The 17,623-nt window shown below is 45.3% G+C and overlaps 1 protein-coding gene across 1 annotated transcript; it reads left to right on the top strand.

The window, feature by feature from the left end:
- Positions 1–6,228: 6,228 nt before the first annotated feature.
- Positions 6,229–13,964, top strand: LOC123134357 (putrescine hydroxycinnamoyltransferase 1-like). Its single transcript, XM_044553625.1, has 2 exons — positions 6,229–6,930; positions 13,313–13,964. The coding sequence occupies exons 1-2, from the start codon at positions 6,266–6,268 to the stop codon at positions 13,962–13,964; spliced, it is 1,317 nt and encodes a 438-aa protein (XP_044409560.1). The 5' UTR covers positions 6,229–6,265.
- The last annotated feature ends 3,659 nt before the right edge of the window (positions 13,965–17,623 follow it).

The raw sequence follows: 17,623 nt of genomic DNA, 5'->3' as shown, positions 1-17,623 counted from the left end.
GGCTAAACGTTTCTGTTCGTATATACATTCCACACAGTCAATCCAGTAAATATGTTTCCGTTAGTATGTACATCTCACGTAGTTAATCCAAAAAGTATGTTTCCGTTCATATATACATCCCATACAGTCACTCCAAGTAAAACATTTTCGTTCGCAGGTGCATCACACACAATTTTTCCCACTAAATCGTTTATGATAGCATTGTCATTGCACATGATATTAACAATTTTATCATGAATGCATCACACACGGTGTGTAGAAGAAATTGTGTGGCAAAGATTGTCCATCACACACACTTTTTATGTGGTAAACATTTGTGAAAGGTGGCCTAACACAAACAGTTTTCAAGAGGATGTCGTGTGTGATTGTTCATTGATCCAACACTGTTTATTCCTAGAAACTGTGTGCGTTGCTTGAGGTCATCGCCCATGATGTTTTCTCAATAACCGTTTGCAATAGAAAAGCCCCCCAATTAGCAGACTAATTGTCCTATTATTAATAATCCATTTATTAATCTAATTGACATTTCATATTAAGCACACAATATATTTCATTTTCATATTAAGGAACCAGAATTTCATAATTGAAATACACCAGAGTACAACATCATATAGCTTCAGTACTCAGCTACCCCATTACACAACTGCACCAACACCAAGTTTCACATGCAACATCTATAACCTTTCGAAATTAGCATCATATACAGTACATAGACAGATGAATCTCATCTGGAAAACTGCTGAAGGGGAAGGTGAATATTGAGCCTTCATTGATGTTGAAGGTCTTTGCAACTTTAGGACAGTGCCTGTGGATGATTGATCGTCCATCCTTCGTCCTCTTCAGAAACACTTCAATATTGAACCGTGTGTGTTGTATGAATACCTTCCTCGCTTCCTGACCATACAGGTGGTTGAGGTAATTATCACTGAACTTCTTTGGAAAGGCCTGAAAACAAGGATGTGCATAAATATCTTCTCTATACTAAAAATGAGGCAAAGGAATAAAAAAGGCAAGGTATAATTGTTAATACCATCCTGTAGTGAACTGATCTCTTCTTCATTATGCAGACAAAAATCTTGTTGTTTTTTGTCGCTAATTTCTTTATCCTAACAATCTTTCTGAGTTTCTTGACTTGACTGATATTCATAGACAACTCATTTCCCCATATGCAAAATGGGTCGAATAGTGAGTCAAAACCTATGACAACAGGACCTACATGTGCAAGGCTAAATTGTTAAAAACCTAAATATTAGAATGGTTCCTTCAAGTGCACAATAATGTGCTATTAGACAATGGACCATGCATGTGCAAACCTCGATTAAACCTCCGTGCTTCCCATTATTTCCCTACAACACATATAAGGTAGTTAGTGATCAGGTTAAGTAAGGTTTCGCATGGTATCAGTAAAATATGTTGATGAAAAATAAGCATATTGCAAATTCATCAGATTAATTCAAGCCACATGGAAAAGCCATTTATCCAAACCAAGCATGATTAAGAACTAGGAAATACAGCAATTGTATATGTTTCTCATGTATTAAGTGCAGCCAAATTTGATTTATTCCTCACATGCACAACAATACAAAATTCTATCCATGACAATTGGACATCGCATTACAGAATTGAACCAAGCAGTTAACTAAATACCACAGCAAATGAACCAAACATTACCTGAGCATCATTGCACAATATAACATACTCCTAATAGAAGATCATATAGTTAACAAAACAAGCATGCTTAACAACTAGGAAATATTGCAATTGTATTTGTTTCTCATGTATTTAGTACAACCAAATTCAATTTATTTCTCACATGGTATACAATAACAGAATGCACCCACAATAATTGAACATCGCATTGTTGAATTGAACCAAACAGTTAACTAAACACCACAACAGATGAACCAAACATTAACTGAGCACCACATTGCACATGTATAACATACTAGAAGATCAGACAGTTAACCAAACCAAGCATGCTTGACAACTTGGGAATATAACAATTGTATTTGTTTCTCATGCATTTTTTAAAGATAAATTCGATTTATTTTTCACATTGAAGACAATATAAAATTGCACCCTGAAGAATTGAACATCACATTTACAGAATTGAACCAAACAGTTAACAGAAGACGATAACTAATTAACCAAACAGTTAATAAGTGAGCACCACATTGCACGACATATAAAACATATACACTAGAGCAACAAATTTCATTGTAAAATTAGATAGAACAATTCATTAGAATTTGTTAAGGAAAGGCAGGAGCAACACATGCAATGGGTAAACCGAGCATGTTTAACCAGCGTAGCTAGTAAACTGAACATATGTCCTTATAATGAGCTAATAAGACAAGCTACTCCTCATCGTGGGAGATATCGATGATGATTGGATCCTTGGACATGGAAGAGGGCGAGGCCTCCACATCGTGGGTGCCCTCCTCGTAGTAGTGAGTTGCCCAAGCCACTCTGGGCACCAACCTGCTGGCTCTCGAGTTGAGGTAAGCACAGGCACGCTAAGAAAACACCTCGTAGTCTTTGTTGAAGGCACCGACGGTGGCCTCGAGAAAACGCCAGAACTATCATTTAAAGCAGCCAACCATGTCACGACATCGGCATGCGAGGCGTCGACGGTGGCCTCGACGGTGAGGTGCTCCTCCAAGATCCGGGGGTTGACACGAATGGCAGCCATCGCGACCTCATCCGCGCGTGCGGCGGCGATTTGCTTCTTCGCTGCCAAGTGCTCCTTGAGATCCTCGCTATACTGCGCGCACCATGGCTTAGGGCGGCGCTTATAGGCTCGGGCGAGATGCGCTTCCAGCGTCTCCTTTGACCACCTCATGTGAAATCACATCCAGGCTATTTCCAGTATAACAACTCAAATCACGTCTCGTGTACTTCACGTCAAAGCTTTCTCCTTGTCTCTCTGGTTTGGTTGTAGTTATATCATAAATGACATTGCAGTCACGACCTATCCCCCACCTTCTGAAACAGAGTGATTTCAACAGCTCACAGTCGCTTCGACGGCTGAGTTGTCAAATAACTAACCTTCAGTGCATTAACTTTCTCAACACAACAGCTTTGCGAGAACATCAAGTCCACAACTTAATTTGTCGGAGCTGCAACACAAATAAACAGGGCCTGTGGATTTTGAATGGGTACGACATTTCAATCTTGTGTTTTTCCTTTTATTGATGGAGAAATCTTGTGTTTTTTTTTCTTATTCCTACATTTTAGACAAAAAAGGGTTTCCCGCGCTTTATATTATAAAGCAACCATGCCATGCACACACACTCAAGGCGAGATACAAGGATGCCGGGCACTGACACACAACCTCAAAGATTACCAAGCAGCTGCAAGATGTGCAGAAAAGAACCGCTTAAAGTCGACGGAGACCACTATCAAGATGAGCAATCGTCCGGGAAGATGTGCGGCGGGCCATGCCAGACCGAGGACTCCTAGAAGATGCCTCCAAGAAGAACACGACCACGAAATGTCGCCACAGTCTGATCTGAAGATTAAGTTTTCACCCGAAGCTAGACGGGAGGATTGGGAGCACCACGGCGGAGCTTGCAAGGAGAAACATGACGTTCACGGACTCCGTCACCACCGGCCAGTGCACGGACTGGGCAAGTGATGTACCTTGGTGCTTCCACCCCTCCATCGCATCCCTGCTCCGCCAACCACCTGCAGCCATTCTGCCCGAGCGGCCATGGTTGCCTGCTCGCATCCGAGCAGCGCAGTCTGCCCACTACCAACGCGCCTCCCACCACCAGGACCGCTGCCCTGCCACCAGACCACCGCGAGAGCCACCAAAGGACACAACTTTGACTAGATCCACGCCCCCAACCGCCTCCGTAACCACCGACGGTCACCCTGCCTCAAGAAGAATCGCGACCAGATGCCGGCCAGGAGAAGAGGGAGCAGGATGAGCAGCACATGGCCATGACGGGCATCCCTACGCCGGCCACGGGACACACGACGGCGCAACTATCCCTCCAACCAGCCTTCCCCCGAAACCACCATATCTCGCCCCCAAAACCGAAGGTCCGGACCAGCCAAAGAGCACCGACCACCGGCCGATGCCGAAGAGGAGGGATGGCAGACCCACCGCCACCGCAGCCAAGGGAGGCCACCTGGGAGGTCCTCCCGCGCCGAGCGCTGCCGTCCAGCCGCATGGGCCCGACAGGACGGGGACACCCACATCCAACGCTGCCCCCCCCCCCCAACCAGAGAGCCATGGCGAGAGGGGCCGCCCACGACCCGCAACGCCAGAGACGGCTCCGAGGTGTTGCCGCGAAGTAGCCGCCGCCGTCACCACCCGTCAGCCTGCACCACCGCCATGCCGCCTGTCGTGCCGACGCCACGCCATCGTCGCCGACCCACGCTGGAGCACCGCCGCGTCCCAACACGTGAGATCCGGCCCGCGCGAGGAGACGGAGTGGCCCAGCCGCTGGCGGCGGCGAGGGAGGGGACAAAGGAGGAGGGGAGGGGAGCGGTGGCGGTAGGGTTATCCTCCCGGACGCTCGCGGGAGAAGGAGGCTTTCGTTTCTCGCTCTAGGCCGTCTGGTGCCATCCCTTATTCCTACATTTTTACATCTTGTGTATCAAAGAGGCCTTACAAATTTAGATTCTACGGTGTTTCTTCATAAATAATCTCACATACTTACATCCAGAACGCTTGCAAGCTCTCTTGCATGATGACCAAAGTGTGTTCTCAAGGGTGGCGTCAGGCGTGACGTTATCTAGCACTCCGTCTATGTCAACCAAAAGAAGGTGTCAAATTCAAAGACAAACACTTAAGGAACCAATAAAATTGTCGTGACATCCCTCAGTTCATGTTTGACAGATTTTTTCTCCTTTTTGTGGGATCATGTTTAACAGATATGGTAGGTAGACACATGTGCATCAACATCAGTCTTTCACATCCTTTGGGATACTCCCGACAACCCGTTCGGTCTAACCACATCGGCACATGACCGGATAACATTCATTCTACAAACTGAACCTTGAGAAGTTACGAAAATCGTTTGTGCCTCTCCATCCTGAGACCGTGGTCGCTCGGGCTTTGCGGCGCGCGTCTCAGTGCCACTTGTGCTTATCCCTCCGCCCGACGAGCAACGCGAGCGCCCGACCTTTTTAAACACGAGACAGATGCAATCGCTCATATACCCGCGCATACGCTCATTCCTATAAATATACACATGCACATCCTATCCCTATGAGCACCTCCGAAAGACTGAGCCGGCATATCATCTTGAGATTTACAAAGTCATTATAGGTACCTCGTCGTCGACGGAAACATCTCCTCTCATTGAATGCGCATCGCAGGAAATCCTGAAATAATTCCAGGAATAAATGCGAGCAACATGACTTCAACCTTATTTAGCTGGAAATACCACAGTTCTTCTAATCATCCAACCACAGATTGATTCACGTGATTTTTTATTTTTTACTTTACAGATAGCTTACCAAATGTGGTGGCGTGAAAGCAATCTCAAACCAGACAAAATGAAGAAAATTCTTCCTAGATGAAAAGGCAACATGCCACCTGTGACCATCTCAAGTAATGCAGGCTTAGCTAAAAATAGGATGGACGCCATGTATACATGCTTACTGTACAACCAAAATCATATGGTTTGGACATTAGACAAAGCGCAAGGTCAGGCGCTCGCGCGAACCAACCTGTAGTTGGATGGTTAGAGGGACTGTGGTATTTCGGGCAATGCTACACGTATGAGAGTTTTACAAGAGTTTTACAGGCTGGGCTGTGGGAGGGGGGGGGGGGGGGGGGGGGGAGATTAGTGAGGAGAGAGCTCAGTCCGCTAAACCCGGTAAAAAGTCTCTGTAAGTCTAGCATTTTCGATGGTATCCTCAACTCATCAGAGTTTAAATCCTGGTGCTCATTCAGTGGGAGGAGATGTTTCCGTTGACGACGAGGTGGCTCAGTCTTTCGGAGGTGCTCATAGCGATAGGATGTGCGTGTGTGCGTTTATAGAGATGAGTGTACGCTTGTGTATATGAGCGTTTGTGTCTGTATCGTGTTAAAAAATCGCTGTCACGCTTCCCGCGTGAGAAAAGAACGTTCGTAGTTGATGAGGTCCTCTAGACACGTGGTCCATCAGAGATGTGATCCTGTCAAACTGGCGGCCGTGGCGGGCTGCATGCATGCACCTTCGTCTCTCTTCTACTACTACGATCATGTGCACCTCCATCCCGTAGCAAATTAGCACCACGCACCCGCACAGAGCGAAACAACACCGATATGTACTCGGGATCGGCACTACGGGTGGTAGAGTCTTGCCTCGTCACGCCGAGCGATGAGACGCCGCGGGGAGGGCTCTGGCTCTCCGCGCTGGACCTGGTGCTGGCCAACAGAGGCCACACCCCTCTCGTCCACGTCTACAGCGCCAGCGACGTCGCCGCCGCCGGCGGCTTCTTCAACGTGGCCAAGCTCAAGAAGTCCATGGCCAAGGCGCTGGTGCCCTTCTACCCTCTCGCAGGCCGCCTCGGTGCGGATGGTGACGGCCGCATGGAGATTGACTGCAACGGCGAGGGCGCGCTCTTCGTGGTAGCCCGCTCTGATCGCACCGTCGAGGACTTCAGCGGCCCTTCACCGTCGTCGGAGCTGACGAAGCTGTTCTGTCCTCGCGTTCAGCCGTCGTCCATCATGTTGGCCGCGCAGGTCACCTTCTTGAAGTGTGGCGGTGTGGTCTTAGGGACAGCGGTGCACCACGCCGCCGTGGACGGCTCCAGCGCGTTCCATTTCATTGGGACGTGGGCAAGGTACTGCAGGGACGGCCAGGGCGCCGTGATAGAGCTCCCGTGCCACGACCGCGCCCTCCTCCGCGCGCGCTCCCCGCCCGCCATCCACCCCGAAACCGTCTCCATGTTCTGCAGCAAGCTAGCCATGCACGAGCACGAGTCGTCCGTCCTGTTAGAATTAATGGGCTAGGCCCATAGCAATTTCTGAAATCTTAAAGCCCATGTATAAAATGACAAGTGGTGGTGCTAAGTTTAGTCCCACCTTGGAAGTTGAGGAAGAGTTGGACCTCTTTATATAGTGGGTTCTCTCTCTCTCCACCACTCTAAGTGGTGTGTGAGAAGAGAAAAGGGAAAACCACACGCGCGCGCTCGCTCGCCTCGCCGGGGCAGGGCGTACATGCGACATGCGCGTGAATGGTCCACCGAAATCCGGTCCGTCTCCTTGCAGGAGTTTTGCCGTTTTATTTTTATGTCTTGGCAGACAAGTTTTTGATTTTTTGTCCCGTAAGTATACGAATTAAAAACCGAGTCGGTTTGAGATTGTGGTCGCGACACAATACCGCCTCTGGTCCTAATATATATACAGTTACCGGCTGCGGCCATAGATATACCGAAAAACACCTAGGGTTTTGCCTCATCTCACAACTTGCGCCGCCATCGTAGTCTACTCCATCCCAAACGCCGGCGTGCATCGGCGCGTGGGAGAGCAGGTCTTCGGAACCGTTCGTCTTTGCGATCCTGCACCGGGAGAGGACGAATTAGGTTTTTGGGAAGCGCTGTGCACGACTGCTCAAATTCGTCATCACGGGTCGTCTTCCGTCCAAGTCGGACGGTGCTACTCATCGTCGCATTCATCGCCGTCAGCAGCAAATCGTCACCAACATCGTCATCAACACTGTCGCACCCATAATAGCTAACAATCAGTACGTCCAACATCCTCTGTTCATGTCTGTTTCTACAACTATTGTTACGTGTTTGCTGCTGTTATGCATGTCTTGCTGTTCTTCTAGTTTGCTAGATTATTACATGCTAGTATCTCTTCTAGTCATGGATTATTTACTGGAATTAATCATGAACTTGCCTAATATTCCAACAATCCAAAAACCTAATTCTAGGCAATTTCCTGAGTTAACTATGGCTGGATTCGCTGATGCACTGAGACCGGATAAGTTTACCGGTGTGCACTTTAAGAGGTGGCAGGTGAAGACCACGCTCTGGCTTACTGCTCTGAAAGTTTTCCACGCTAGTGTTGATGCTCCAGAGGGAATGACCGACGAAGATCGGAGAAAATTCCAAGAAGTCAATACTATGCTTGTGGGATGCATTCTGAGTGTTCTTGCTGACCGTCTGTGTGATGTGTACATGCACATAAATGACGGAAAAATTCTGTGAGATGCACTGAATGCAAAATTCGGTGCAACAGATGCAGGCAGTGAACTGTACATCATCGAGAGTTTTCATGACTAGAAGATGGTGAATAACCGTTCTGTGGTTGAACAAGCTCATGAGATACAGTGCATTGTGAAGGAACTTGAACTCCTTAAATGTGTTCTACCCGACAAATTCGTGGCTGGGTGCATGATTGCAAAGTTGCCTCCTCCATGGAGGAATTTTGCCACAACTCTGAAGCATAAGAGACAGGAGATATCAGTTGAAAATCTGATTGCATCTCTTGATGTTGAAGAAAAAGCTCGGGCTAAAGATACCACTGAAAAAGGAAGTGAGGTTCAGCCTACTGCTAACATGGTGCAGAGGTACCCACAGAACAAGAACAAAGGGAAGAATAAACCTGTTTTCAACAAGCCTACCAAGACTACTACCTTCAAGAAGAAGAAGTTCAACAAGGCTGAGCTAGAGTGCTACGCTTGTGGGAAGCCTGGACACTTTTCCAAGGAATGCCCTGAACGTGCAGACCGCAGAGGGAAAACAAGCTCCAAGACTGTCAACATGGTGACCGCTAGCAATACTGATGGGTATGGTAATTTACCTATTGTGCTTTCAGTATTTTAATCATCTTCGTGGTGGATTGATTCGGGTGCTAACGTTCATGTGTGTGCTGACATCTCCCTGTTTACTTCTTATCAGGTCGCAAGGGATTCTTCCGTCCTAATGGGGAATGGGTCACATGCTTCTGTTCGTGGTATTGGCACGGTGGATCTGAAGTTTACTTCGGGAAAGATCGTGCAACTAAGGAACGTGCAGCATGTCCCTACTATGAATGTCGAGATGGATTTAAGGTAGTTTTAGAGTCCAATAAAGTAATCGTGTCAAGATTTGGACAATTTATAGGAAAAGGCTATGAGTGCGGAGGCTTGTTTCGCTTTTCTCTTTCAGATTTTTGCAATAAGTCAATAAACCAAATTTGTGCTAGTGTTAATGATGATGCAAGTATTTGGCACTCTCGTTTATGTCATATTAATTTTGGTTTAATGTCTCGGCTATCCAGCATGAGTTTAATTCCGAACTTCATAGTTGCCAAAGGTTCTAAGTGCCATAGTTGTGTGCAATCTAAGCAACCTCGAAAGCCTCATAAGGCTGCCGAGGAGAGAAACTTGGCACCTCTAGAACTCATACATTCTGATCTTTGTGAGATGAATGGTGTGTTGACAAAAGGTGGAAAGAGATATTTCATGACTTTGATTGATGATGCGACTAGATTTTGCTATGTTTATTTGTTGCAAACTAAAGATGAAGCATTAGACTACTTTAAAATCTATAAAGCTGAAGTTGAAAATCAACTAGAGAGAAAGATCAAGCGTCTTAGGTCCGATCGTGGTGGAGAGTATTTTCCAAAAGTTTTTGATGAATTTTGTGAGGAACATGGTATTATTCATGAGAGGACGCCTCCCTATTCACCTCAATCAAATGGAGTGCCGAGAGGAAAAACCGCACATTGACTGACTTGGTGAATGCCATGTTAGACACTGCTGGTTTATCTAAGGCATGGTGGGGGGAGGCTCTATTGACTTCATGTCATGTCCTGAATAGAGTTCCCAACAATAACAAAGAGAAAACCCCTTATGAGGAGTGGGTTGGGAGAAAACCATCACTTTCTTATTTGCGCACTTGGAGATGTTTGGCAAAGGTCAATATTCCTATTCCTAAGAAACGCAAACTTGGACCAAAGACAGTGGATTGTGTCTTTCTAGGGTATGCTCAACGGAGCATTGCTTATAGGTTTTTAGTGGTAAAATCTGAAGTACCTGATATGCATGTTGATACTATAATGGAATCTCATGATGCAACATTTTTTGAGAACATATTTCCTATGAAAGATATGCATAGCATTGCTAGATTTTCTTCTGAGTTAATTCTTGAATCTAGTACAACTGATGAATATTTCGAACAATCACATGAGGAAGTCCTTGAGAAGGATAACAATGGAGTTCCTAGAAGGAACAAGAGACAAAGGATTGCAAAATCCTTTGGTGATGATTTCATTGTATACCTTGTGGACGACACACCCAAGACGATTGCAGAAGCATATGCATCTCCGGATGTAGATGATTGGAAAGAAGCTGTTCATAATGAGATGGACTCAATTCTTTCTAATGGAACTTGGGAACTAACTGTTAGACCATATGGTTGTAAACCTGTGGGCTGTAAGTGGGTGTTCAAAAAGAAGCTAAAGCCTGATGGTACTATTGATAAGTACAAGGCGTGGCTAGTGGCCAAGGGCTACACTCAGAAAGAAGGCGAAGATTACTTTGACACCTATTCACCCGTTGCTAGAATGACCACCATTCGAGTGTTACTTTCCTTGGCTGCCTCTTATGGTCTTATCATTCATCAAATGGATGTAAAGACAGCTTTTCTCAATGGAGAGTTGGAAGAGGAGATCTATATGGATCAGCCTGACGGGTTTGTGGTAAAGGGTGAAGAAAGAAAGGTGTGCAAGTTGTTAAAATCTTTGTATGGTCTGAAACAGGCACCTAAGCAATGGCATGAGAAGTTTGAAAGAACTTTGACTTCTGCAGGATTTGTCATTAACGAGGCTGATAGGTGTGTTTACTATCGCCATGGTGGGGGCAATAGTGTCATATTATGTTTGTATGTGGACGACATACTGATCTTTGGTACAAACATTAATGCAATTAATGAGGTCAAGTCTTTTCTATCAAAAAGTTTTGACATGAAAGATCTGGGAGAAGCCGATGTAATTCTAAACATCAAACTTATTAAGGATGAGAGTGGGATTACATTAACTCAATCTCACTATGTTGAGAAGGTCTTGAACCGATTCGGTTTTATGGATAGCAAGCCTTCTCCAACACCTTATGATCCCAGCGTGACACTCAGAAAGAACAAGAAAGAAACGAGAGATCAATTAAGATACTCTCAAATTGTCGGTTCACTCATGTACTTAGCTAGCGCTACAAGACCAGATATCTCTTTTGCTGTGAGCAAACTGAGTAGGTTCATGTCCAACCCGGGTGATGATCATTGGCATGCACTAGAAAGGGTCTTGCGCTATCTGAGAGGTACTATGAGTTACGGAATTACTTATTCAGGGCATCCTGCTGTGCTAGAAGGATATAGTGATTCAAATTGGATCTCCGATGTTGATGTACTTTACGCAACAAGTGGGTATGTATTTACTCATGGTGGTGGCGCAGTGTCATGGAGGTCTTGCAAGCAAACCATATTGACGAGGTCAACTATGGAAGCAGAATTAACTGCTTTGGACACAGCTACTGTTGAGGCAGAATGGCTGCGTGAGCTCTTGATGGACTTGCCGGTTGTTGAAAAACCTGTACCGGCTATTCTTATGAATTGTGATAACCAAACGGTTATAGCTAAAGTGAACAATTCTAAAGATAATGCAAAGTCATCAAGACACGTGAAAAGACGTTTGAAGTCTGTCAGGAAGTTGAGAAACTCCGGAGTAATAACTGTTACATATATACAAACAGACAAAAACCTGGCAGATCCCTTTACAAAGGGACTATCACGAAATGTGATACATATTGCATCGAGGGAGATGGGTATGAGACCCATAGATGTTACGCCATAGTAGCAACCCAACCTTTGTGATCGGAGATCCCGTGAATTAGGATCTGGGAAGAACAAGCTATTGGTTAACTGAGGAGAGTAATAACGTATGATCGTCTCCAAGTGAAGATGCAAAACTCATAGAGCTGTAAGGCTCAGATCTGTAAGGCAGGTCGGCAACATGCCTTAATGTGGTTCTATTGGCTATAATTAGCAAAGATGCTGTCCTACAGAGCAGTCTTGAAAGAACACACCTATATGAGTTCTGACTGTAAACGTCGCAGTCTATGAGATTTGGGTGATCTCTAGTAAACTCACGAAGAGACCAGGGAGTATGACGTATAAGCTCCAAACCGCGGGGTAGCCTATTGGCAGTTAGGTACTGGTTAAGACTTTGAGTGAAACCTGTTCACACAAAACTAGCAATTCAAGGCATAGTCCATTGTCAAGTTGTGAATGGATGTAGCTTAAAGTTCTAGGCAGAAGTTCAACTTAACAGTCTCTGCTGAAACACTGGTATATTAAACAAGTGGTGAGAGAAGGCAAATCTCGAAATGGGTATTTGAGATCTGGTGGGGGATTGTTAGAATTAATGGGCTAGGCCCATAGCAATTTCTGAAATCTCAAAGCCCATGTATAAAATGACAAGTGGTGGTGCTAAGTTTAGTCCCACCTTGGAAGTTGAAGAAGAGTTGGACCTCTTTATATAGTGGGTTCTCTCCACCACTCTAAGTGGTGTGTGAGAAGAGAAAAGGGAAAACCGCACGTGCGTGCTCGCTCGCCTCGCCTGGCCTGGCCGGGCCGGGCCGGGGCGGGGCGGGGCGGGGCGGGGCGAGGCGGCGCGTACATGCGACATGCGCGTGAATGGTTCGCCGAAATCCGGTCCGTCTCCTTGCAGGAGCGCAGCTTCCTTTTGCCATTTTATTTTTATGTCTTGGCAGACAAGTTTTTGATTTCTTGTCCGGTAAGTATACGAATTAGGAACCGAGTCGGTTTGGGATTGTGGTCGCGACACAATACCGCCTCTGGTCCTAATATATATACAGCTACCGGCTGCGACCATAGATATACCAAAAAACACCTAGGGTTTTGCCTCATCTCATAACTTGCGCCGCCATCGTAGTCTACTCCATCCCAAACGCCGGCGTGCATCGGCGCGTGGGAGAGCAGGTCTCCGGAACCGTTCATCTTTGCGATCCTGCACCGGGAGAGGACGAATTAGGTTTTTGGGAAGCGCTATGCGCGACTGCTCAAATTCGTCATCACGGGTCGTCTTCCGTCCAAGTCGGGCGGTGCTACTCATCGTCGTATTCATCGCCGTCAGCAGCAAATCGTCACCAACATCGTCATCAACACTGTCGCACCCATAATAGCTAACAATCAATACGTCCAACATCCTCTGTTCATGTCTGTTTCTACAGCTATTGTTACGTGTTTGCTGCTGTTATGCATGTCTTGCTGTTCTTCTAGTTTGCTAGATTATTGCATGCTAGTATCTCTTCTAGTCATGGATTATTTACTGGAATTAATCATGAACTTGCCTAATATTCCAACACGTCCTCGCGACCAAGGTCATCACCATCTCCGGTGACCAGCTATACGCCCTCAAGCGCCACTGCGGCGGCGCTAGCACATTCTGCGCCGTGAGCGCCCTCTTGTGGCAGTGCGTATGCATTGCCCGCCAGCTGGACCCGGACGCCACAACGCGCATGAACTTCCCGGTAGACATCAGGCATCACGTTAAGCCGCGGCTCCCGGGTAGCTACTTCAGCAACGGGGTCGTGAACGTGTTCGCCACCACCGCGGTGAAGGACGTCGTGTCGGAGACACTAGCCTCCGTCGCGAGCAGGGTGAAGGCCACGACGGAGCAGCTCGACGACGAGCTGCTGAGGTCGGCTGTGGACTACTTCGAGATGGAGGCGGCGAAGGGCGGGCGACCGGAGGAGAGAGGAAACCTGCCGGAGACGGAGCTGCGGATGAACAGTTGGTTCCATCTGCCCATATATGACGCGAACTTCGGGTGGGGGAAGCCGCGGGTGATGACGCGGGCGGAGACTGTGCGCGGCGGCTGGGTGTACGTGATGGCTGGCTGCGGCGATGGCAGCGCACGCGTACTAATCTCTTTGGAGGCGGCGACTCTCAAGAGGTTACAGCGTTCGCTTGCTGTATGCCGAGTTCAAACTGGCATCGTACATGCGAGGTTGTGATATGCTTGCACGTGATTAAATCAATCAATTGTCCTCCTCGATTTCATTCTAGCGTGCGGTAATATTATTTTACTCCTTTCGATTCATATTACTTGTCGCTCAAACAGATGTATATAGATAGAAGAAGTATTTTTGTGTTTTGTTTCATAAGTGTACAAGACTACCAAGTAGTCAGCTTGGTAAGCCATCACCAAAAAAATGCAAAAAAGGTGTACAAGACTATAAGTACTCGAAGATGTAGTTAGTATTTTTTTAAGAGATAAGAGATGTAGTACTTAGTTTCTTTAAGCATGTGTGTGATTGAGCTAGAGATATGTGTATTGTGGGCCGTGCTACGACTGGGCCGGTTGATGCGCTAGAAAGATCGACCGCCTCCTAGACTGTCGGGGGAACCGGAAATAATCGTCAAATCTTGCAACAAGTCCAGTGTTGAGCTCGTCGCTCTACAACAACGGCCTTGTTGTAATCTTTCTTTTTCTCCCTCCGATCTTCTATTACTTGTTGCTTGTTGCGCTTGGTCTTCTCCAACGAGAGTCTTATTGCAAAAATCTTTTTCAAACCATTTTCTTTTGCAATAAAGGCCATATTGCAGAATTCTTTTGCAACAAAGGTCGTGTTGCGAAAACTTTTGCAACAGAGGTCCTGTTGTAGAATATTTTTTTGCAACAAAGCCCGTGGCGTGAAGGGATGGTGCACTACAAAAAATATGTCAACTTATGACCTTGACTATTGGTCACTGAAAGGTCATTGTTTTTCATTTGCGACCTTTTTGTGACCAAAAACAGAAGGTCAAAAGCTGGCGGCGTAAACTGAAATTAACGACCTTCTCTGTGAGAAGGTCGTAGACGTTTATGACCAAAATAGAATGTCGTGGAACCCATGACCTTTTTTTTGGTCACTGGTTGTCTGTCTAGGCCACGTCGGATCCGACGTGGCAATCTAACGTGGCGAAACTACGACCAATTGAAAAGGTCACTGACAAGAATCAGCCCGGTCCGATTGACTGTTTTACATGGGCCGAGCCCAACAATTGGAACATTTTTATTTTTTTTCTCAGTTAATTTTGGTCAGCTACATGGGCCAGACCCAAGATTTTAGCCTTTTTATTTTTGGGCCGTGGCCTTTTTAGTCCGTTGATTTTCTAGTGTCAGCTATTATATATTGGGGTATCACTAGTAAGCAAGGCCCCACATGTCATGCTTATCTCAAAATTTGTCCCACATGTCAGAAATTTCGGAATTTGTTGAACAACCATTATAACTTGGACCCTCTTGTCAGGTTTCCATTTCACGAGTATTTAAATCACATACACAATCATTATTTTGAACAGACCAGAGAGCAAATGAAATTCATCCAAAATAACACTACATTAGTCTATTATAATTGTTACAGTATACTACAACCCAGATATGCCTACAATTACAACACATAATATGCTACTCTTTGTTCATATGCTTCACAGCTTCAGCCTTGGATTCGCACTTCACTGTGCAAAGAATAAGAATGAAAATATAAGAATAAGAATGTGTATAGAACATCAAACAGTAGCCAATGGGAGATCCAATAACTTGTAAGCAAGAATTGACAGCAAATGCCATGTAGATAGATAGTATGGCTAACACTAGCCAGTATGTGTTCATGGAGTGACAAAATTTCTCACTAGCTAGGATATTTTTTCGGTATATAGTATACTGACATGTGCAGCTAAATTGATCATAGAAATGAAAAAAACTATAAGAACGAGTTCATTCAGAATCCAGGCATGTCAAATTTTAAGCACTAGCCGAACAGATCTAATAAACCAGACCATAATCGGCATGCATCAGGATTTATGGTTCTAGAAAAACAGTAAGGATACGGAGATACATGCATCAAGCATACCAGCTACTACAATAAGAGGTCAAGATGCTCGAGGAACTGTAGGGAGTATGCACCCCGGCAGTCGTGCAGTAGCTAGGGATTGAGGAGGATGAGCTTGCTCCCATTGTACCTGGATGGTAGACAAGAAAACAAGTTATGGCAGTGTTGTATCCATTGTACCTGGGTCGTATTTAGGTACACAATAGCTAATATGTCAATAAAAAGTACTCAATAGCTACAATGTATAGGTTACACGTATGAACGGAAGATTCAACAAAGGCATGTTGATAAAACAGTGAAAACAATGGTATCCGGTATTACCGCCATGCATGAGCACTTATTAATATTTATATTCTTCACCACAGCAACCTATAACCACCTATGCTCATTGTTACAAATCTATGCATAGTTACAAAAAATACACCTATGTATTTGAAACCAGAATAGATTTCTCACTCAAATCTGAATATATTGGTTTCTCCTCCAAACTATTGAAATCTCAGGCCTCTAATTCGCTAGTTTCTTAGGCAACAAACATCATTGCAAATTTGCAATGCAGCATAGATAAACCAAATGTAACATCAGAAACAACAAGGTAGAATTATCTAGACCACATGTTTACCAGCAAAAAAAAATCTAGAACACATGTTCGACCGAAATGCACTACTGTATTCTCGTAATATTAACATAGAGGAACTGCGTCTATTAGACGACCTCCACAAGGACCAAGCATCCACACTGCACAAACAACACGCTCGCATGCAGAGAAACAGAGCTCAGGCAGTAGCAAATAAACATTGATGGATTACCCACCGTGCATAGACCAATCAGGAACAACAACAACAGGAGGTAGTAGAAGTAAAAGAGGGAGGGCACTATCGTGCACAGGGCCACGACCAGGAGTCGGGGAGGACGGGGCCGGAGTCGGTGAAGAGGCCATTATCCTCCGTGTGGTGCATGCCGTTGCCGTTGGAGTCATGCATTTTGGGAACTCCTATAAATGAGATGGAAAACAGATTAGTCATAAGTAAACAATCAATGTTTGCATCAGTACTTTGACACTTGCAAGTAATACATCACTCACTTAAAACAAGTAAGGTCAAATAGATACATGACATGACACAGGAGTAGATGTTGCCAGTCAAAGATGGAACTTGTATAGACCTTTAAAAAAACCATACAAGTCAGTGATGCTCCAACACAACACTCATGGACTAAAATAACAAGATAAAAAGATGTTGCCAGACAAAGATGGCATTTGTATAGACCTTGAAAAAAAACATACAAGTCAGGGATGCATACTGATTTTACTAATATGTTATAATTGTCTACTCTCAAGTTGCAGCATCACTTTGCAACATGCTACACTCTTAGGTATGTTAAGCAGCGCCTATTTATCTGAACTTAGTGTTGATAAAAAGTGTCTGCTAAATTCCATAGGGCAACATATGAAGGTGAGGAGATTTATTCCTCATGACACTACAGGTATATATCAAGAACACAAACTAATGGGTATATATATGCATGCTTAGATCTCCCTCATACTTGAAATTTTAAGGATACACAACCATACTTAGATCTCCCTCTACATCACCACTAGGACTTGCATTAACTTGACCACCAGTAACTAAAAGCCATAGTAATTGACAAGATTTGCATCAAGCCAAACTTACAGAGCTAGTACTGCTTGTTGGTCTTCTTGGCGACATGCCCAACACTTGCAGCCACGGCGTCTTGGTCAGTCTCGGCGACATGCCCAGCAATTGGCTCCGACACGGCTCCGATGCCGCCGACTGACG

The sequence above is a fragment of the Triticum aestivum genome, chromosome 6B (assembly GCF_018294505.1).
Source record: "Triticum aestivum cultivar Chinese Spring chromosome 6B, IWGSC CS RefSeq v2.1, whole genome shotgun sequence".
In the NCBI taxonomy this organism is placed as follows: domain Eukaryota; kingdom Viridiplantae; phylum Streptophyta; class Magnoliopsida; order Poales; family Poaceae; genus Triticum; species Triticum aestivum.
This window is presented reverse-complemented; position numbering and strand designations above follow the sequence as displayed.